The sequence below is a fragment of the Anolis carolinensis genome, chromosome 3 (genome assembly GCF_035594765.1).
Source record: "Anolis carolinensis isolate JA03-04 chromosome 3, rAnoCar3.1.pri, whole genome shotgun sequence".
NCBI lineage: Eukaryota > Metazoa > Chordata > Lepidosauria > Squamata > Dactyloidae > Anolis > Anolis carolinensis.
The window spans coordinates 237,951,645-237,975,515 of NC_085843.1; the positions used below are offsets into that span (position 1 = coordinate 237,951,645).

A 23,871-nucleotide genomic window follows, 5' to 3' on the forward strand; every position below is an offset into this window, starting at 1 on the left:
TGGTAGCATGGAAAAGCAACAGCCAGCCAGTGTATCTGCACATAGATGTACAGTCGGTGCTAATATGAGGTCATGGACCTCTTGAGGATTTCTACTCATTATACATCTCCTTTGGCAGCTGGTTTTGATCATTCCTTTTGAAGAGCCCACAGAGCTGATAAAACTCAATACACCCTCCACTATTCTTGGGGGGCATATGGCCACATATTTTGCTCTCTGGGCTGTTATCGGAGAGCGCTTTTTTCAGATGAAGTAAACTTCCAGTTTGTTGAAATCTAAGTGTACAAATGTGTTCATGCTTATTTTGTTCTACCAAACATTCAGTTCTTCCAAAATCCCAGAAATGTGTGGCTCTTAAACATTCCTTATTTTAAAACACATTTGCACAAAAGAGAGGGAGATCTCATTCACCCTTTATCACCAGGGCAACATCTCTGTAGACAGCCAATTTTCACATCAGAAACGACTTGCATTGTGTTCTCAATTCACTGCTGACACTATTTTTTAAAAAACCAAACAATTATACACGCTCAGTTATTTTGAGATAGCAACCCTAATTCAGCCTTACCTTAGGCAATGCCTCGTAGTTCGAGGATGATGGTCCTCCATCTTCGCTATCTTGGGGATTGATCCGTAGATGGCTGAAGAGACCTATTCTTGATCTGCATGTTCTCCCGCAGTGAGGACATTGGTTTCCAGGTGGAAGGCGGTCTCGGTCAGGGTTGGCTTGACGGGCCTTCCTCTTGGCACGTTTCTCCTTTAAGCCCTCCATTCGTGCCTCTTCAAACTCCGCAGCACTGCTGGTCACAGCTGACCTCCAATTAGAGTGTTCAAGGGCCAGGGCTTCTCAGTTCTCAAAGTCACAGTTTTTAAGGTTGGCTTTAAGCCCATCTTTAAATCTCTTTTCCTGCCCACCAACATTCCGTTTCCTGTTCTTGAGTTCGGAGTAGAGTAGCTGCTTTGGGAGACGGTGATCGGGCATTCGGACAACGTGGCCAGTCCAGCGGAGTTGATAGCGTAGGAGCATCGCTTCAATGCTGGTAGTCTTTGCTTCTTCCAGCACGCTGACATTTGTCCACCTGTCTTCCCAAGAGATTTGCAGGATTTTTCTGAGGCAACGCTGATGGAAATGCTCCAGGAGTTTGGTGTGATGTCTGTAGACGGTCCACGTTTCGCAGGCGTAGAGCAGGGTTGGGAGGACAATTGCTTTATAAACAAGCACCTTGGTATCTCTATGGATGTCCCGGTCATCAAACACTCTCTGCTTCATTCTGAAAAATGCTGCACTTGCAGAGTTCAGGCGGTGTTGTATTTCAGTGTCGATGTTGACTTTTGTGGATAGGTGGCTGCCAAGGTAGCGGAAATAGTCAACATTTTCTAATGTTACACCATTGAGCTGTATTCCTGGCATTGCAGAGGGGTTAGCTGGTGCCTGTTGGAAGAGCACTTTGGTTTTCTCGATGTTCAGTGAGAGGCCGAGCTTCTCGTATGCTTCTGCGAAGGTGTTTAGAGTGGCTTGTAGGTCTTCTTCTGAATGTGCACAGCCTACGTTGTCATCGGCATATTGGAGTTCTGTAACAGATGTTGTGGTGACCTTGGTTTTGGCTTTCAATCTGCTGAGGTTAAATAGCTTGCCATCTGTTCGATAGACGATTTCCACCCCGGTGGGAAGCTTCCCATCAACAAGATGTAGTATCATAGCGATGAAGATGGAAAATAAGATAGGGGCAATAACACATGCCTGCTTGACACCTGATTCCACCTTAAATGGGTCACTTTGGGAGCCGTTGCTGTCCAAGACTGTTGCCATCATGTCATCATGGAGGAGCCGCAGGATGTTCACAAATTTGTCAGGGCACCCGATTTTCTGAAGGATGGTCCAGAGAGCGCTGCGATTCACTGTGTCGAATGCCTTTGCAAGGTCAATGAATGCCATGCACAGAGGTTGGTTTTGTTCCCTGCATTTTTCTTGGAGTTGTCGTGCAGTGAAGATCATGTCCACTGTTCCTCTGGAGGGATGGAAGCCGTTCTGGGATTCTGGGAGAGTGTCTTCTGAGACAGGGATAAGGCAGTTTGCAAGGATTCTTGCGAGGATTTTCCCAGCGGAGGTTAGAAGGGAGATACCGCGATAGTTCCCTCAGTCTGTTCTGCCCCATTTCTTGAAAAGGGTGATGATGGTGGCATCCTTGAAGTCTGCTGGATTTTCTCGGTCACCCACACCTTTTCAATGAGCTAGTGGAGTTGTTGTATCAGCTCAGATTCACCCGTTTTGAAGATTTCAGCAGTGAACCCATCAGGTCCGCTGGCTTTGTTGTTTTGTTTTTTTTTTTGTTGGCTGATGGCATTGCTAACTTCTTCCAAACTAGGCAGTGCTGCAAGCTCATCCCTGGTTTGTTGTTGCGGGATTTGTGAGAGGGTCTTTTCGGCCACATTGGAGCTGCGATTCAGCAGGTTCTGGTAGTGCTCTTTCCAATGTAGTGCAATTGATGTTTTGTCCTTCAGAATTTTGGTTCCATCTGATGAGCGTAGGGGCTGTATGCCATGGTTTCTTGGTCTGTAAATGATCTTTGTGGCTTTGAAAAATCCCTGAGCATCATGGGTATCTGCAAGCACTACAGATTCAGCACTACAGACATGACAACCAAGACTTTTACAACCTAAGCCTGGGAGTGCAGATCCCAGGCTGTGGAATTAATGAAGTTTAATTCAACTTTACCTGTCATGGTTCAATGCTATGGAATAATGATAGTTACGGTCTTAACAAGGTCTGTCATGCCACATGAAGATCCTCACTGTTTACTCCTAGTTAATAAACTCTTTTTAGTTAGAGGGATTCATATTTTATGTACAGTTGCTGGGGGGTCAGTCTAGACAGCCTCTTTGCATTCGAAGCCTCCATTGCCCTGCCCCTTTAAGAATCCCCTCAGGAGCGGAGCCTCAGGCAAGGCACTTATGGTTCTTGGAAGAGTCAGTCTTTTCGTGACTGAAAAGGGAAGAAAGGAAGACCGGAAAGTCTACAAAAAGCACATCCAGTCAGAGCTGTATTCAAGTGCAGTTGGAGCTGTATTCAAGTTCAATTAGAGTTAAATATTGAGACCATCTTAGAGACCATTGAACACTATACAAGAAAAAGACAATAAGAAGAAATAAAAATTCAAGAATCAGTTCAGTCAGAACTGTGTCTATTTCTCAAAGGCTACCTCTCCTCATAAAGACTTTGTATTGTATTCTCGGGAAGAAAGAAAGTCTAAAATTCTTGTCAGTTAATAAATCCTTGTATGATTCAACTATATAGTCTCCATTCTGTTCCCTGCGCAGGCAGTTCACCTTCCAAGTAGTTAAGATAGCATGGGGGCAGAACAATGTCCTTAGCCTTCCCTGCCAGAGAGTCTGATGCCACACCAAATTACAAATCCCAGGCTTCCATAGCATTGACTCCTGGCAGTTAAGATGGTGTCAGACTACATTAATTCTACAGTGTAGGTCACAGTGTACTACAATTTATTCTTTTTTAAAAAAAAAATCTATTTTTTCTGATGCTTTCATGTCCAATAAATTTAAGGGGGGAAAATCCAAATTCCTATCCATCCCTTTCCTAATATGGCAATGATCTGCAGAATTAACTCCTTCATTGTTCCCAAAGATGTTTAATTCATTAGTGGTATTTATTGTATAGGAATTATTATTGTTTAAAATGATCTGTATTAGAGATATGTACATCAAGATTCAAGACAAGAAATGTCAGGGATTTTCGAATGGCAGCAATGGTAGTTAATGAATATGAATCTTGTTCTTAAAAATGGGTAAAATAACGGTTAGTTGCTCAGAATAGAAGATAATCTCATACATCATAAAGGTGTTGCACCTGCAATTCATATTTTACAAATTTGAGCATAAGGACTCCTTTACAATTGCATGACTTTAGCAATTTAGGACTGACTGCTACACAGGGAAGAAAGCTAATAAAATTCAAGATTCTTATCAGTTGTTTTTAGCTGTTATTTCCCTGTGCCCCTTCTTTAAGTCCCCCTGCCGAACATATGCTTCCTGCCGTACCTTACCAGGTAACCAGAGACACACACCATCTGCCTAGTACATAAAACAAGAGGCTCCGGGAAAGTAGGACTTTCAATAAAGACAACAGCAAGGCTCTCGGAGATGGGCGATCAGAGGGCTATTGTGGCTGCCAAGGAAGGAGACTTGAGTACTTTGGAGCGGTTGCACGTAGATGGCATTTTGGGCCAGAATATCACGGACTCCTTAGGGGCAGGCCTGGTTCATCATGCCTCACGAGCTGGCAGGCTCGAATGCGTCAAGTTCTTGGTGCTGCAAGCAAAGCTTCCCGGGAATCAGAGAGCAAACAATGGTGCAACTCCAGCACATGACTCTGCAGCCATGGGGAACTTGGCTGAACTGCAGTGGCTGATCAAAGATGGAGGATACAGCAAGCAGGTAAGGTAGCTGCCCAATGTACAAGCCGCTTCCTAATCAGGAGCAAGGCCGAAGGTTGTTTACAACTAGGCTTTTGTCTGCATTGCTGCCTTTGCAGTGGCAGCGAATACCATTAACCCTTGGGTATAAACAGTCTCAGGTATTAAGTATTGTCAATAATTAATCCTCCTCCTCCGAGGATACTCCAACATTGAGCATACTGCTCCTCATTATGGTTACTGGTGTAGGAAGGGATCATATATTGCAAGGAGCTCTAAAGTGAATGTTCTGTGTAGAGAGAAACAATGCATTCCCTTTAAGATTTCTATAATTGTCTGCTGAAGCAACCATAATCAGAGAAATAAGGTATATTGTGCATGGAAAAGATGAGGATTCCATAGAGCAAGCTATTATGCTTGTCTCCTAAAATGGCACTCTTTTGGGGTGTCCAAGCACATCCTTTGCTCATTTACCGAATGCATGAAGAGGTAATAGCATTTAGCTTGTAAGCCAGAAATTGAAATTGTGCAGTACTCCAGATGCATATCCATGAACATTTCGCAAATTAAAACTTGGAAATGTGTGGCTAAGCAGAATCAATATGGTCAAGATTGTAAAAGTAATTATTGAGGAAGAATACATGAAGTATGAGAGATTGCAGCAGTTTGCTTTTGCTTGAGCCTACTAGAAATGTCACTGTACTACCTTTGCTTTCTTTTCCTTTATAATTCATTTGCAAGTGTTGTTTGTAAGCACTGAAATAAACTAAGGAGAAAGTGAAATGAAAAGAGAGAAACAGGAAAATTTTAGAAGCAGCTGAAGTAGAACAACAGAATATTGAGACTGTCCGTACTGAATGAGAGACCTTGTCCCTGCCAATATCCCTATCCTATAACAGCTGGTGTGTTGTAGTGGTTTGAGTTATGATTCTGTAGATTGGGGTTCAAATTCCGGCTCAGTTGTAGACACCCTTTCAGTCTCAAAGAGAAGCAAATGCCCTCTTCTGAACAAATCTTGCAGAGAGAACCCTGTGATAAGTTCACTTTAGGATTGGCATGCGCCAGGGGTGTTAAACTCATTTTCACAGAGGGCCATATCAGCCTTATGGTTGGCTTCAAAGGGCCATTGAATCCATGAATGAAGAATCTTTGGATACAGAAAGCCAACTATATTTTTTTTAACATAGTGGTCAGTGCTCTTTAGTTTTCACCCAGTTTGGGTCCTCAGATGTTACTGAATGATAACTCCCATCACTTTTGATTATCCACTATGCGGACTAAGGATAATGAGAATTGCAACCCAACAGCACTTGTGGCTCTGAGTAATGGATATGATGTAGGATTTCATTACCATTGGTTATGCTGACTAAGGGCCCTTCCACACAGCCATACAACCCAGAATATCAAGGCAGAAAATCCCCCAATATCTGCTTTGAACAGGGTTATCCGAGTCCACACTGCCACATATTCCAGTTCAAAGCAGATAATGTGGGATTTTATTCATCTGTTTGGAAGGGGCCTAAGGCTGATGTGAGCTGCAGTGCAACAATGTCTGAAAAATATTACAATTTTGTCCCACTAAATCATGCCCATACGACTCCTACTCTTCACAACTCTTTCCCACTACACAGCAATAATATTTTAATTCTACTTTAATTGCCATGGCTGTATCCTGTGGCACTAGAACTCTCTGGAAGAGAATTCTAAATAATCCTCTCTAACATGCAAATCCCAGGATGGATTTGTTATAATTAAAGTGGGCTCATAGTCCTCTAATTGTGTAGTGTAAAAGGATGCTTGGTGCTAGCTATATTTTTAATGACAGAGTGAGGGGTTTCATTCATATAGGTGTTCTTCATTTGAACAGGAACTTTGGCCAAACAGGGTCTCTGTTTAAACTGAGGAATGTGCATGTAAATCTCCTTTTTGCTTCCACCAATTTAATGGCTAGCAAAGAGGCAAAATAGCCTTAGATGTGCTTGTTTATTGTATTTTATTTATGAACTAGCTTGGGTACCCAGCGATGCCTGGGTTATTTGAAAAAGTCCTTTTTTATTTTACAAAATGCGTAAGGTCACTGGAGGGAAGGATATTAGAGGCAAAGATGAAGTACTTTGGTCACATAATGAGAAGACAGGAAAGCTTGGAAAAGATCATAATGCTGGGGAAAATGGAAGGAAAAAGGAAGAGAGGCTGACTAAAGGCAAGATGGATGGATGGTATTCTTGAAGTGACTGGCTTGACTGAAGGAACTGGGGGCGGTGACGGCTGACAGGAAGCTCTGGCGTGGGCTGGTCCATGCGGTCACGAAGAGTCAGAAGCGACTGAACGAATAAACAACAACAACAAGAAGATTGTAGGTGAACTACAACTCACATCATGCCAAGTCAACCCCCTGAAACTCCACCAGTAGTTAAAAGTTTTTCATGTTGCACAAATTTGCTCTAGATGCATCATTGATGGGGTTCAGTGTGCTCTCTGCCTGTAGGATGAACTACAGCTTCCATCATGGTGGGTCAGTTCCCTTCAGTAGGTTCAGTTGGTCATGGGGATTCTGTGTGGTCTAGATCCATCACCAGTGATGGTCACAGTGTCTCTGCATGTCAGTCAACTACTACTCCCACAAATGAAGGTCAGTTCCTCTCAAACCCCTCCAGTATATTCAGTTGGTCATGGTGGTTCTGTGTGCCAAATTTGATCCAGGTTCATCAAATTTGATACAAGTCCATCCAGGTCAACAGGCAGCACAGTTTCTCTAGTTGTAGATGAACTACAATTCCCAGAAATCAAGGTCTATCCCTCCCAAACTCCTCCAGTATTCAGATTTGGGCGTATCAGGCATGCATGGATGTAGGTGAACTACAACTAGCCCAAATCAAGGTGAATTCCCCCCAACGCCCCTTTTTTGTTGGTCATGGGGGTTTTGTGTGCCAAATTAGGTCCAGGTCCATCTTTGGTGGAGTTCAGAGTGCTCTTTGATTGCATGTGAACTTTAAATCCCAGTACCTACAACTCCCAAATGTCAAGGGCAATTCCCCCTAAAACCCACTAGTATTCAAATTTGGGCATATCAGGTATACGTGCCAAGTTTGGTACAGATCCATTGTTATTTTGGTTCACAGTGCTCTCTGGATGTGAGCCACAACTCGTATAAATCAAGGTCAATTGCCCCCAAACCTCTTGAGTATTTTTCATTGGTTATGGGGGTTCTGTGTGCCAAATTTGGTCCAGGTCCATTGTTGATGGGGGAATCACCGTGCTCTGTCTTGATGCAGGCTGAACTACAACTTCCATCATGTTGAGTCAGTCCCCCAAACCCTTCCAGTATGTTCAGTTGCTGACCAGTTCTGCTCTGTTTGCTGTGCCCCATAGAAAAGAGTGGGAAAGTGTTATGGGACAGGCAGTGGGCGGGATCGTGCAAATTCCACACCAGTGGAGAGACTAAGAAACACTGGGATGTCTGTGGTGGTGGAAACACATAAAATCTAGGATGACATTGTCCCCATATGAAAGCATTCACTTGGGTGGTGGGCAGTATTGTGTTTGTGGAGGGCACTGGCAGGGGTTGTACATGTTCACAGCGCTCGCTATAATCTGCAATATCATTGGAGGGAGGGTCACTGGGGTCTCCTGCATAGTGGGAGCTATAGCTATATATGGAAGTGGGAGCCTGTCTGTATAAGTGGACACCCCGGCCACATACATACATGCATATTTTCACTTTTATTATGTGCATAGATTACATTAGCATGCTAACATTCTCTTATATGACAAGGTGATTTACAGAAAAAATCAAATGAAAAAAACTGAACAATACAGTTTAAAACAATCAAAATGTCACATAAACCAATAGCATCATTTAAAAGTTTTTAAAGATAAATAAAACATATCAACGGGAAGCTTCCTTTGTTGTTGTGTGCCTTCAAATCATTTTTAACTTGCAGTGACCCTAAGGCAAACCTATCACAAGGCTTTCCTAGCATGAGTTGTTTGGAAGAGGTTTGCCATTGCCTTCCTCTGAGGCTGAGAGTGAGAGTTTCATGGCAGAATGGGGATTCAAGTCCTGGTCCCCAGTTTTAGTTCAATGTGCAAACCATTGTGCCATGCTGGTCCTCCTGGTCAAACAAATAGATTTTTGTCTTCCAATGAAATAAAAGTAAGGAGGAGGCCAGCGTAGCCACTCCTTTGGAACTCCCATGGAAGGCTGATGGAAGGGAATTCCAGCGGATGGGATCATCCATTGAAAAGGCTGTCCTGCTATCCCACTCATGCATTTGATAAATGAATTGATGGGGTTGTTTGAAAATGCACACAACTACACAGGTACATAAACAAACCCCACAAAGATGGTTCCAAGTGTTCTCTGTGTCACAACTATAACTGGTAAAGCTGCTCCCAAGCTTGTCATTTTCTCCATAGGAGCAGGATGCCTCCGGAGCGTCTCCACTCCATTTAGCTGCTCGCTTTGGACATCCAGAGGTTGTTGAGTGGCTGGTCCAAGCAGGGTTTGACACTGCAATGGAGACCCGGGAAGGAGCCGTACCAGCTCATTATGCAGCGGCCAAGGGAGACCTCACATGCCTGAAAGTGCTGGTTGCTGCAGACCACAGGTAGGCGAAAGCACAGCATCATCCTCACAAAGGATACAAAGCAATCTTACCTGCCTCTCCCTGACCAACTATACATATTGCAAAATGAAGTGTTGTTATGTGGATCAGCTTTCCCTAATCCGCTGCCTTCCAAATGTGCTGGATTACAACTCCCATAAATCCACCCGATAGCCAATTGGGATATTTCAGGGATGATAGTCCAGTCAGTATCAGCCCTTTTACTGGGTAAGGTAACATGTCCAGTTGAGGAAAAGTTTGCCAAGTTAGGCTGGATTTTGTATTATGTATTTTAAGTGGCATTTTAAAATCTTAGGCCTTCATCCCATATCCGTTTCTCCCAGGTTCTTTCCATTTTCGCACACTGGCAAAACGGAATCCCACGGAGGCCATCCCATGATGCACAGCCATTTCTGGTGGCTGCCTATGGGAATCCATCTTACCGGTGTGCAAAAATAGAGGGAAGACTGTTTTCAGAAGTCAGGTGTTACCTGACTCCTGATTGAAGAAAGAGGGAGGAAGTGGGGGAAAGTGGGAAGAAGACAGGGAAAGGAATGGAATAGCTGGCCATCCCTGAAGATGGACTTTATTGTGGTAAGACGAGTCCCCATTCTTCCTAATGCTTGCCTCCATTTCTCTCCCGCTTGTGGGATAACATTCCTTTTCTCAAGCATTGAAGGGTGAATCTACACCGAAGATTTAACACAGTTTGACACTACTTTAATAGCCATAACTCAAAGCTATGGAGTTGTAATTTGGATGGCACCAACACCCTTTGGTAGAGAATGCTAAAGACCTTGTGAAATGACAATCCCCATGATCCCATAGCATTAATGTCTGGTAATTAAAATTGTGTCAAACTGCATGAATTCCATAGTGTAGACAGAGCCAGCCCTAGGTATTTTTCAAGTGTAGGCGAACAGAATTTCTGCGCCCCCCCCAACCAATCACTGAAAAATAAAAGTGTTGGATAAGCAAAAATGTTGGATAATAAGGAAGGGTTAAGGAAAAGCCTATTAAACATCAAATTACATTAAGATTTTACAAATTAAGCACCAAAACATCATGTTTTACAACAAATCAATAGAAAAAGCAGTTCAATACATGGTAATGTTATGTAGGAATTACTATACAGTAGAGTCTCACTTATCCAAGCCTCACTTATCCAAGGTTCTGGATTATCCAAGCCATTTTTGTAGTCAATGTTTTCAATATATCGTGATATTTTGGTGCTAAATTCGTACATACAGTAATTACAACATAACATTACTGCGTATTGAACTACTTTTTCTGTCAAATTTGTTGTATAACATGATGTTTTGGTTCTTAATTTGTAAAATCATAACCTAATTTGATGTTGAATAGGCTTTTCCTTAATCCCTCCTTATTATCCAAGATATTCGCTTCTCCAAGCTTCTCCCGGCCCGTTTAGCTTGGATAAGTGAGACTCTACTGTATTTGCGAATTTAGCACTAAACATTGAACTGGGATATAGGGCAGTGTGGACTTCGATAACCCAGATAGCCCTCAGTATTTAAAAAAAACCCCTCTAAAATCAGGACAATAAATAAAGAACAACACTCTGAAAACAGAAGAAATCCAGACAGCACACAATCAGGGACAGCTAACACCTCCCAAAAAAAGATTCTCCCAGGCAAGCAGAAGCCAGGCCTTGAAGCCACAGGGCCATTAAATGCTAATCAAGGTGATTAATTACAACATTCACACCTGCTTCAAAGAAGAGTTCTTTCTCCCACCCTGGGCCTTCTACAGATATATAAACTCCACATACCTAGCTTCCAAGTTCCCACAGACCTCACAAACTCTGAAGGCCCCAAAGGTAGGCTCGCATGGTGCGAAGGTGGGTCCGCGCCGGCCGGAAGGCCCGGCGCGGGCACCGGGAGGCCCAGCGCGGCCACTGGGAGGCCCAAAGGAGAAGGAGGCGGAGAGTGGCGCCCTCCTCTCAGGATGATGGCGCCCCCGGGACAATGGCGCCACAGGCAAGTGCCTAGTTCGCCATATGGTTGGACCGCCTCTGAGTGTAGATGCACCCAAAATGTCTCTGTCAAGCTTTAACTCTAACACATCTTGGAGGTTGGGAAAAACTGATACAAACTTCCAAGTCACAGGTAGCTATAACCCTGTGAACACAACGTTTCTTCCTGGAAACAAGTAAGGAAGCTGCATAGATTTTTTTTTTCCCCTGGGTGTTTCCATGGCACAGCATTTCCAGGTACTCTGCCTGTACCCGTCAAGAGAACAGGAGGCAAGTGCTTGTAACCTTTATTGAAAAGGATTGAGTTTCCAGTCACACTCCCCACAACCATCTGACCCCAATGGTTTGGGCTCTTCAGTGGGCTGTTCCTCTCCACCTTTAACAACTCAACACCATCTGGCCACCTGTTGGGGTGCTTTGAATGCGATTTTCTTGATCATTGGCAATAATATCACTACTGTTAGTGATAATATTAATCATAATACTATATTATGCAAAGTGCATAGTGCTAATCTAGTTATCACTCACAGACCATCCACAGTACATAATTCTAGCAGTTCGGCACCACTTTAGCTGTCGTTTTTCAGTTACTTTGTTTTTATGCCATCTTTCTCCCGACATAAGGCTTAACATCACATTAACTGCCAAGGCTCCATCCTATGGAATCCTGGGTTTTGTAGATTGTTGTAGCAGTCTCTGAAAGAGAAAGGTAAATCTCCCACAAAACTACAAATACCGGACTTCCATAGTACTGAGCCATGATAGTTAATTGGAGTCTAAGTGCAATAATTTTGTAGTGTGGATACAGCCTTAATTGAGGTTTCTATATTTACTTAACATGGTGAGTTTTAACAACTTTTAAATTCTTGAGCATTTTAGTCACTGTCAATAGTTATGCGGAAGACACTTTAGATAGGACACTAAAAGCCTATATCAGCGAATTTTGCATTAAAAACTGCTGAAAACAAAAGCTGCTTTCATCTTTGGTATATGGGGAAAGTGTTCTAAAAACAGCAAAACTTTTAGTTAATGTGGAAATGGTTTTACTCCTACTGTACTCCCCATAAAATTGACTATCCTTCTTTGCCTAGTGCCCCCTTTTGGCCTCCGCCCTGATAATAGAACAGTACAGTTAAAATCTATGTATATATACAATACTACCGTGTTTCCCCAAAAATAAGACAGTGTCTTATATTATTTTTTGCTCCCAAAGATGTGCTAGGTCTTATTTTTAGGAGATGTCTTATTTTTTCCATGAAGAAGAATTCACATTTATTGTTGAACAAAAAAATGAACATTTATTCTATACTGTACAGTAGTTGTCATCACAAACCAACATAACCAAACCAGACAAACTATGACTCCTGTCAAGAATTTCTTGTTACTACTGTATAAATATAAATAATATAACATTTTAATATATTATTACCATTATTTCCATGTACAACTGGTATGTACATTTACCGATCCTGCAAGTTCTGGTGATTTGTTTGGCGGGTGCCGGGCATGCTTCCAAACAAAAACTTTGCTAGGTCTTACTTTCGGGGGAGGCCTTATATTTAGCAATTCAGCAAAACCCCTGCTAGGTCTTATTTTTTGAGGATGTCTTATTTTTGGGGAAACAGGGTAAGTATACTAAATATACAAAGTACTGTACTAAGTTAAAAACAGTGAGATAGATAGATAGATAGATTGACTCACCTGTTATGGAGAATGTAAAATCTAAGAAACATGGTTGCTCTCTGCTGGCAATTAAAGCAGTGATAAAGCCATGATTACAGATTTGCAGCATAGCTGTGTATGATGGCTCCAATTCTTCTACTTCCTGTATGTATATTGTTATTTTAATTTAAAGGAAGGTTCATTGCAGGTAATGTTAATTTAAATTAGTATTTTACTGGAGTTTCAGGGCAAGATATGTATGTAAACCTAGTTTACCAGATTGTTGTGAGAACGGCAGTCAAAGCTGCATCCCGTAAAATCCAGGGATGTATAATTTGTTGAGGCAGGAGAGCTCTTTGGGAAGGAATTCTTCATACCTCAAAAAACTACAAATCCCAGGAATGCACTGGATGGAACCGTGGGAGTTAAAGTGGTATCAAATGGCTACATTTTTTTCCAAGAGCCTTTGGAGCTATTTTTAAGATAAGGGTCTCAGCATTTTTAAGGCACAAGTCAGTCTCTCGCTGACCTTATCCAAATTGGTGCTGTGACCAACAGGAATAGTGTGTGCATTGCTTGGTGACTCCAATTAAAACATTTCTTCAAAAGATTGAATGTGTACAGAAAAAGGCAACCAAAATGACCAAAGGATTGGAGCAACTTGCCTATAAGGACTTGTAAACAAAATGTTGGACTCTTCAGTCAAATGAAGCATGACTCTTTCTTATGTTCTTACTAATTTGTCGCAACACATTTTGACGCACACTTTGAGTCAACTTGTTTGATTGGATTTTGCATCCATAATGTTAAAATTAATTTCATTAGCATCAGCAGAAAAAAACGGTACAGGATTTCAATTTACTAGCCATTCTTATGCACATAGTTTCAATTTTATTAGACCCTCAAAATGGCATTTTGTTAAATGTCATATGCACACTGACTGATTATCCTTCAGATAAGGGGGTCTAGAGTAGCAACTATTGCAGTTAAGAGACCTCAAATTTTGGGAAACTTAAGTTTATCATCCGACTGGCACTACAGCTAAAATGTGAACAAAATTGGAGACATTATGGTGGGAACGTTTTAAAATTTTAGACAACTTGGCATGGAATGACCTATAAGTACAAATCAAGATGAATTCAAAATTTTCTGTGCGGTTCTGAAACTTTTGAAACTAAATAGAAAAATCAAGAATATAGAAAATATAGTTATTGCAGAAACAAAACCTTGGGAGGAGTGCAGACATCTTTTTGGTCTGGATTTCCTTTGTTGTACTTAACAGTGTCCCATACAGTACAACTAAAAACTAAATAAAATCCATAAGGAGGTCAAAGAAAGGAAATGTAGCCCTATATTTGGATTCCTTGGTAATATAAAGCCTCTCTACCATTTGAACTTTTCCTGAAATCCTTTGGTTTTCTCTTACGACCTCATCAGACAGGCTACTTTGACTGTTGTATGCCTCTTGTTCTCCTCTTTTGCCATGGAGCCCATTACATGACGCACGTGTGCTTCTGGCTGGGTTCCGTGGCAAAAGGGGAGAGCAAGCAACAAGGCAACACGGGAGTCTTCCCATGTTGCCTTTAAAACAATGGTGGGAAGCCAGGTGACAGAGGTTTCCCCCCATGGGATGGGGTTCCAATTAAGTCAGGCGATGCAGGGCATGGGGTGACAGGTTCCCCACACACTCTGATGGGACCTAATGAATTTGCAACAATGCATGGAGAATCCTGAAGATAATGTGATGAGGTTCTTATTGATGACAACTAGCTACCTCATCATATGTACCTCTGGAAGCGTCGTAGTAACAATTTAGAAGTCCTGTTATTACTTCTAACTTGCTGTAGTAACTTTTCTCCGCCAACAGTTGTGTGAACAAACAAACCAGGAGTGGAGCAACCCCTCTGTACCTTGCCTGCCAGGAAGGCCACCTCCACATCACCCAGTTCCTGGTGAAAGACTGTGAAGCCAATGTGCACCTGAGAGCCCATGATGGCATGACTGTACTGCATGCAGCTTCCTGCAGTGGCCATTATGCCGTTGTCATTTGGCTGGTAAATTTACACTTTTTGTATTTCAAAGAAATCTGCAGTTGAATATCCTTCTTGATGTGGTTTTGTCACTGTCAGTTTTGCCATTTTCTTTAGTGGAAAATCTTAACTGTGCTGTTCAGTTACCCTATTAATTTATTTACCATATTTATATCCCTCCCTTCTCACCCCTGAGGGGACTCAGGGCAGCATTTACACATAAGCAACAATTCAATGCCATAGAACAACATACAATTAAAATAAAAATATATATTTAAACCAAAGAAATTTGGTTTTAATGTATGCCTTACCTCTCATCATTCCAATATAACGTTTCTACTCAAGCAAAACTGATTTTTCTACTAGCAGTCTCCAAACCTTTCTTTGTATGTTTTATTATGTGGATTTTTTTAAATTGTGGGTTTTTACAATTAAATACCAAAGATCACAGAAGAGTCAGATTGGATGAAAAAGATCCACTACAGAAAAACAGTCTCAATTTCCACCTATATTGGACGGTTTCCCAAAAGACACCATTTTCCTTCCACGCAGGTAACCTTCACGGATCTCAGCCTCGCCACACAGGACGTGGAGGGAGCCACCGCACTACACTTTGCTGCTAGAGAGGGGCACACTGCTATTGCTGACAGACTCCTCCTCATTGGTGCTCAGATTGTGTTGGACAACTGGGGAGGAACCCCTCTCCATGACGCAGCAGAGAATGGGCACTTGGAGGTATTTGTTGGTCCTGTGTGGAGAACAAGAGATATAGGGGAAGCAAAGGCTTGGCATGAACTCAAACTTTGGTTGAACATTTCCCCTAACATTGACTCCTTACACACACACACACACACATATACACATGTTTCCCAGAGACAATTTAGTGAACAATTAGCAGATTCACTGAAACCTCTCTTGCTCATTAATTCCCATGGGAATGTCATCCTGACTGTTATCTATGGCCGGCTGGGTCAACAGTTCATTCTGCTCAAGCTGCATTTCTCGAGCCTCTGAATCAGCCTGTATCATTCCCATTCCCATGCTATCATCTTGAAATTCATCCTGCATCCCATCATCTGGCTCTTGTATCTGAAACCCAGAATCCCCTTCTTTATCCTCACTCTGGCTATGCTGTGGCTGAGTCACAACACATATACAGCACAGCATAACTTGTTCTGAAATTACCTGATACCAAAGATGATCTTCATTGAAACACATCTGGGATATGTCAGAATTTAATAATAGCCTTTCTCAACTTGGTGCCTTCCAGATAGTTGGACAGTAGCACTTATTGTCCCTTATCAACATGGCACCTAAAATAATATGAGCAGTAGTCCAAGATATCCTATCCAAACCTATTTATTAAAATGATAGGGTATTTTAATAAACAGAAAAGGACAGAATATAATAGATTACATTGGGCTATAGTTGACGTCATTCTTAGTGTTGGGCTAGTTAGGAATGGTGGAAGCTATAGTACTATCCATCTGCAGTTTCCAACCCTTCTCTATCCATATACATATACTTATCAGAATTAGTCCCAAATGCACTTTCTACAGAAAAAAAAATCAAGGGCCATCTACATGTTATGTATTTAATGTAGAATGCAGTCAAGCCCTTACATAGCTTTAGGACAAATTCACACAGCTGTGCGGCTAACACAAGATAGCCTAACTGAATGAAACCTATCTTGTAGCCGACAATGGCAATTTGATCTATCACAAATCTATTGCCACTGATGACAAATACTTGTCCTTTTGTGGGAGGTTGATGGGCAATAACAAAGCAACAACAATGTAACACCCTTAAGGGAAAATCCAAAATGCATGTGAGTTGTCTGTGAACTAGCATGATGGTTGTTATTTGTGTATTTATTTGCAGTGCTGTCAGACACTGATTTCCCATCAAATCGATCCCAGGATCCGTGATGTGGATGGATACACAGCAAGGGACCTGGCGGAATACAATGGGCACAGGCAGTGTGCTTGCTACCTGCAGGAAGCAGAGAAGATGGTAATGGAAGTGTTGTCTTTGGAAATGCAGATCTTTGCTTCCATGTGAGTCTCTGAAAATAGGAGTCACTACATTATACAGTAAGATAGGAGTGGGAATTTTTCAGCTGTATAAAAGCTGTGGGACTTCCCCATTCAGCATATCTAGTGAAGATGTTGTATAACACCTCTGGATGGCTCCATTGTTCCTACCCCCCGAAGTAAGATGTCAACATGAAAGAGAAGATGACCACAGTATGGGAAAGGTAGTCATCCTGTTTTCCCAATTAATATTTCCCTTGTTAAAAATGAAAACAGTAGTGGTCTGTGGGTGGCTGTGAGTTTTCCTGGCTGTATGGCCATGTTCCAGAAGCATTAGCTCCTGACGTTTTGCCCACATCTATGACAGGCATCCTCAGAGGTTGAGGGGTTTGCTGGAAATGAAGTGAAGTTTATATATCTGTGGAGTGTCCAGGGTGGGGGGATATATATAAGCCTCACTTACTTAGTTTCCAACAGACCCCTCAATCTCTGAGGATGCCTGCTATAGATGTGGGTGAAACATCAGGAGAGAATGCTTCTGAAACATGGCCATACAGCCAGGAAAACACACAACAACCCTCTGATTCCAGCCATGAAAGCCTTCAAGAACACAATTTACTTTTGCCTGAGACCACTAGGAAGAGCAAGATTCTTCCTAGCCTCCTCCTCTTCCACAGTTAACTGAATGTAAACTACTTTTGCACCTCTAACCTTAGTTTGCAGCAATTGAAATAAGCTGGGGACAAAAGAGGATAGTGCCACATGTTAAAAGCTGAAAAAGTGGGAAGACAGTATTAATTATGACTGTCTTTGCCAAATGGGGACAGTTGGAGAGTTTGCCACCACCATTTTCTCCCTCTTTTAAGTGTTCGAGTTAGAGGTTGGTTTTCTATTGCTATATTGCGAAAGCAATCCACTCTATACTCCTTCTGCCTTTGGAGCTATTTTTGGTTTGTTGTTAAGTGGACTGGAAATTTTTCACCTCGGCATGTCTCTGGCACAGAGTAACAACTGGGCCATCATGTTGCTGAGGCTATTGACTAGCTGCCTCTGCCACTTTCGGGACATGAAACTAGAAAGCAATTAGCAAGAGCCAGATGGCAAGAGAAAAAGGGCCAGGAGGAATAGCTCAGAGACTTCAGTCTTGTATGAAAGTCTTCATTGAGCATCTATATGTCTTCCACACCAGATCTTAAGCCACAAGAGAAGAGAGCACAATGGGACATTACACTGGCACTGTGGTTAACTTGAGAAGCCGGTGCTGAAATCCTAATCAAGTTCTTATGTTTCATTGAACAAAGCGCAGTAAATCCTTGCCATGGCCTGAGATTTGGAAACGGGCCTTCTGAAACGAGAGCCCTCTATCACCACTTAGTTTGTCAGTAAAATATTAATAGGGAAAAAAAATATATATCCAGAACACTTTTTGACTAATTAAAACAGTGCTGCTGCCTGCACCTGGGCCTACTCAAGAAGTATCTTAAGCCTCACCTGTTCAATTCTGATGGGTAAAAATACTGTCTTAACAGGATGGGATCCCAAAGCAACATCTCTATGTCACTAATACATAATTGGTTAATACTGTAATTGTATTTTAGAGCTGTTCTGTTTTATGCTAGTGTTGCCACTTTTTCAAAATCACAATTAGGGAAAGTAGAAATTCATGACATGCAGAGCTGACACTTTGGAAACAGCTATTTACAAATTTGTGTCCTACTTAGTAAAGGTAATTTTTTCCCTGACATTAAGTCTAGTCATGCCTGACTCTGGGGGTTGGTGCTCATCTCCATTTCTAAGTCGAAGAGCCAGCATTGTCTGTAGACGCCTCCAAGGTCATGTGGCTGGCATGACTGCATGGAGCACCATTACTTTCCTGTTCCATTTGCATGTTTTCAAACTGCTAGGTTAGCAGAAGCTGGGGCTAACAGTGGGAGCTCACTCTGCTCCCTGGATTCAAACTGCCGACCTTTCGGTCAGCAAGTTCAGCAGCTCAGCGGTTTAACCTGCTGCACTATCAGGGGCTTAATTGATTAATTAATTAATACTTAATTACTGAATTGTATTGATTTCAATTAGCTTAGCTATGTATTTCACTATAAAGTTAACATATGTTGACATCTGAGGTGTTTTGGTGACTTGTTCAACCTATTAAAAAGGAAAAGCTTTCATACCCTCAAACCACAGATACAAGGAAACTTTCCCCGGATGAGGTGCCAAGGATGCCAGGCTTTTTTTTTTTCAAGAAGGGGGGCTATGGATCCAGAGGGGGGGGATGCCAGGCTTGAGATGTCTTAACTATTCAAACTGGTATCTCCCTAACCTCAGCTCTCCAGATGTTTTGGACTTCTTTTCTCAAAACCCTAACCAGCTTGGACAGTGGTCTGTGACTCTGGGGGCTGAAGTTCAAAAACACGAGAAGGACCGAAGTTTGAGAACCACTGTTCCAGAGAAAGTATGATAAAAGGGCAAATTTGCCTTGTAGTCAGATCATTTTTGGGTGTTGCAGCCCACTCTTGCAGTACATACTGGCTGATATGGTGTATGAGCACTCACTGCAAGACTGTATTGGATATGAAAAAAGTCACATATAGCACTCATCATCCCTATAGAGCTTTGTTTTAGCAGGCATTTGAAATAGTAGCTATTTGTTTGCACCACCATTACTAGAGGAGGTCAAGCTACTGCCATCTTGTTCCTTATTTTCTCCTCATCCTCTTTCCATGCCAGGGACTGAGAGACAAAGAGCCAGCGTTGGTCCATATTGGTCTCCCCAGAGTGACTTAGTTCTGTCTCTTTGCTTGAAGGCTCTTTTACACATGCACTAAAACCCAGAAGAAACTGGAATAAAATGGGAGGTTGGTGGCTAAATGAAGTGATGTGGACTGCTCCAGTGCATGTGCCCATTTTAAAAGCCAGAAATAGCAGTTCAGGGCTGTCAAAAAAATGGAGCCACGGACACACAGGTGGCTAAATGGAAGCACAGTTGGAAAGCAATTACAATTAGAACTCTGCAACTATTCTTTTGATTTGATCTTTATGATATTAAACAGAGCTTGAATTTATAGTTGGGTGAGGAGAGAGATAAGATATCTGCTTGTGTGTACATCAAGATATTAAACTCTCTCCGAGATGCGCTGAATTGTATATGCAATCTAGCGCATCTTGGAGAAAGTTTAAAGAAAACAACTTTCTCCAGATGTTTTGGCCTTCAGCTTCCAGACATCATTACAACTGGTAAACTGGCTGGGATTTCTGGGAGTTGTAGGCCAAAACACCTGGGGGGCCACAGGTTGAGAACCACTTTTCTACTGCTTCTACTGTCTTTATTCTTATTATGGGCAACCTCTGAAGAAAATACATGATGAAGTAGCTGCAGTATGCTTTCCAGTTTCTAGTGTGAGAAGTCTTCTTGGAAAGATCCACATTTGTAACCTTCCTATGTTGTCCTGTCATTTTTTTCTCTTACAAAACAAACTTCATTGTGGTGCAAAGAATGCAATAGCTGCATAATGACTTCTGATTGACAGCACAAACACCTGTCCATCCTGAAGTGTCCTATAAGTCAAACAAGAACAAAATGTCTTACTACTGGGAAATACTAAGGCAATATTAAGGAAATATTCAGTGTGAGTACCACACTAAAAGGAGGTTTAATAGATGAAACTGAATGTAAAACTCTATTTCTTGTGATATAGCTACAAACTGAATTCCATTATTGCTGCAGAAGCTTTCCCTAGAATGCATGTAAGAGAAGGAAGCAATCCAAAAGCAGCCAGTTAACTGGGGTCAAATGCTCAAATATCTAGCTGCCCCATATCCATTTCACCCTCAGGTTATATGCATCCAAGCTAGGTCACTGTGTAAAGGTATTTTAACAGAGTTGGTAGAGTGCTTTCATTTATTAGTATGAATTAAATTATTATTGTAATCTGGATCTTTTTTATTGTATTTGTTTTCCTTATTTTTTTAATCATTGCTAGCCACCTTGAGTGCCATTCTTTATGATCAAAGCAGTGCATAAATCTAATAAATAATAACCCCCTTTCCATGGTAAATATGAAGTTAACAAGGCATCTATGATGCACTTTATGATTTATGTGGTTTCTGTGTCAGTGGGCGGTGAATCTCCCTTGGATTTTAGTCTAAACTTAAAAAGAGTTATCTTAGGCCCCTTCCACACTGCTCCTATATCCCAGGATCTGATCCCAGATTATCTGATTATCCCAGATTGTCTGGCAGTGGAGATTCACATAATCCAGTTTAAAGCAGATAATCTGGTATCAGATTCTGGGTTATAGGGCAATGTATTTATTTATAGTATTTATATTCTGCCCAGTCTCACCCTGCAGGGTGGATTATAATGCACATATACATGGCAAACATTCAGTGACATTAAACATACAACATATAGACAGACACAGAGGCAATTTAACATTTTCCCAGCTTCTGGCTTCATGAGGGTATGCTTGATTGTGGCCACAGGGGGAGCTGTCGCTTCATCGTCCACTGAGTCCTTTGATGTTAGTATTTCCTCATTCCTTTTTGCACACTGCTGGCAGTTTTTATGGTGCCATAAATTAAGTTAAATTAGCCTCCCCGCATAAGCAGTACCTAGAATTTTCAACTCAACAGATGCAACTGTTTTTCGAGCTGGCTATTAACGGTTGGGAGCTCAATCCAACCCAGGCTTTGATCGGTCAGTAGTGATTTATTGCAGCTGGCAAATAAATAGTGTATTTATTTGCCAGCTACAATGGGAAATAAAGTGTAGAAAGGACCTAAGACGATGATCCCTGTTCCTAAAATAATCTGGCACCTTAGATAGCTTCTTTAACATTCAGGCTAAAATCCAGAGTGGGTTTACCAGTCCACTTCCATGGACTATTAGCTGCCATGAGTGCAGGGCTTGAAATAACTACATAGTAACTTGTTTCTAACTCTGAGAAGAGAATGAACATTTTAAAATTAATGACTCATTTTCTTATTTCCCCTATTGTGATTAAAAGTGCAACAATAGGGTAAAGTCATGTTACATGGATCAGGTCAATCATATGTGTAGATGATTTTGGAAATCATTTAGCAAACTCCCGATCCAATGTGGGCAGAAGGTGGAGATGCCATTTGTTCTTCTTGCAGGTGTTCTGCTCTCCACCTTTTCTGTAATTAGCTCCAGCAAACACTGTTGTCTGCACTGAGCCAAGCTTTGTTCATTAACATCCTCAGCTAGAATTACATGTTTTTCTCAGCGCCTTTGACATCCATGATTTGATCCTATTTCTTTTTCGCAAACACAGGCTTTTGTTCCATCAGAGATCATTTACTTCTTATATTCATGGAATGTCTTCACAGCCAGAATTGGCCAGCCTTTTCCCATTGGGAGTTAGCTGCAAGAACAGCGCCATGTGCCACTCCTTGGGCAGCATTTTAATAGCACCTCCTTGTGAGGAAATAGAAGTGTTCGCCTTCCTTCATTCAAAGGTGATCTGGTTCAACCTCATTCAGAATGCAGAATGCCCAAATCTCAACCCAAGATATTTAGTTGTCTAAGGATGCATTTACACTGTAGAATGAATACAGTTTGACATTGCTTTAACTGCCATAATAATAATAATAATAATAATAATAATAATAATAATAATAATAATAATAATAATAATAATATGCTTTATATTCCGTTCTCTCTCCCCGAGGGGACTCAGATTACAGGTTACATATATGGCAAACATTCAGTGCTATTATCCAATTGACAGAGTCAGACAATATGTAAACAGAGGCAAGGCTTCCCTCTTTCATTTCCGGCATCTGGAGACTGTGCTTGACTCAGCCATGCTCTTGTTATCTTCTTCCATGCCGAGGAACCACCAGCATGTTTTTCAGGGGTGTCTTTTACCTCCCTGCTAAAGCAGTACCTATTTATCTAATTATATTGCTGTTTTTAAACTGCTAGATAGGCAGAAACTAGGCTGATGGCGGGAGCTCACCCCGCCCACAGCTTGAACTGTCAACTTTCCGGTTGGCAAGATCTTCTATAGCCATGGCACAATACTATGGAATCAAAGGAGTTGTAGTTCAGTGAGGGACCAGCACTCTTTGGCAGAGAAGACTAGAGACCTTGTAAAACTACAACTCCCTTAATTCCACAGCATTGACAGTTAAAGTGATGTCGAACTGCATTAATTCTACAGTGTAGAATTGAAAAACAAGATGGGGCCACCTGCAACCCACCTCTAAAAACAAAAGCCAAATAAACTAGGAGTTAAATCAAGTCTCATTTCAGCGCTGATGCTGGCACACAGGCCCTCTACTTATCCTTGAAGATAGCTTAGTGCATGCAGGACTGACTGTCTATTGTATAAAGTAACTTTTCCAAACTCAGTATACCTATGAGGGATGTAGTTCCCCAGTTATTTCATTTTCACATATAAAGGATAAACAGTTGTCTATAGTTTTCTCCTCTTTCTTCATGGGAAAAATATTTATGTGCAGTTTTCTCCCTTTGTTCAAGCATTCCAAAGTGTTCTGGAGATTTTTTTTCTGTGCAGTATCATTTTTATGGATTCAAAACCCATGTTTCCATTTTAAAAAAAAAACAGGGATTTTTTTTTTACATCTGTATTGAGCATACAGGTAGAATTTTGTAGGAAGGCTATTGTCTGCTGTTGCTTTTTCTGATAACACTAATGGAAATGTGTACTCCAAGAACTTTGTGTTAGTAATAAAATCAGATAAATAGAAGTCCAGCATGTTCAGGAAATAGAGATTTGAGCCTTCTTATACAGTAGCCCTTGAAAATGCTCATTGGCTGGGGGTGGGGGGTGGGCAGTGATTATTTAGCTGTGCAATGAATTGTTCCGAGTTCCTTCATCTTGTGGCTCATTATTTTATCCTAACCTCTTAATTAAATTGCACTTTTGTAATCTATCCCCACTAATTCAATATATCCATATATAATGTATGGAGGTTGAACTGATGAGAGAAGTTATTCTTGTAAGGGCCATGCCCTGCATGACATGGGCACTAGCGTTACAAACAGATCTGACAGCTCTGTTTACTTTAAAATTGCTGGTTGGGCTTCATTTGTGCCAGAGTAGTAGCACTGAGATGCCTAAATAT

The 23,871-nt window shown here is 41.5% G+C and overlaps 1 protein-coding gene across 2 annotated transcripts in view; it reads left to right on the top strand.

Annotated features, from left to right (window-relative positions):
- The first annotated feature begins 125 nt into the window (after nucleotides 1-125).
- espnl (espin like) overlaps nucleotides 126-23,871 on the top strand; it is a 36,003-nt gene continuing 12,257 nt past the window's right edge. The window contains exons 1-5 of one of the 2 annotated variants that reach the window (XM_062976430.1): nucleotides 126-4,452; nucleotides 8,850-9,040; nucleotides 14,563-14,749; nucleotides 15,278-15,460; nucleotides 16,607-16,738. In XM_062976430.1, the coding sequence (XP_062832500.1) occupies nucleotides 4,159-4,452; nucleotides 8,850-9,040; nucleotides 14,563-14,749; nucleotides 15,278-15,460; nucleotides 16,607-16,738 (987 nt within the window). In that variant the 5' untranslated portion in view covers nucleotides 126-4,158. Of the gene's footprint in view, nucleotides 4,453-7,988; nucleotides 9,041-14,562; nucleotides 14,750-15,277; nucleotides 15,461-16,606; nucleotides 16,739-23,871 lie in introns of those variants that run through there. The other variant, XM_062976429.1, reaches the window with a different exon arrangement.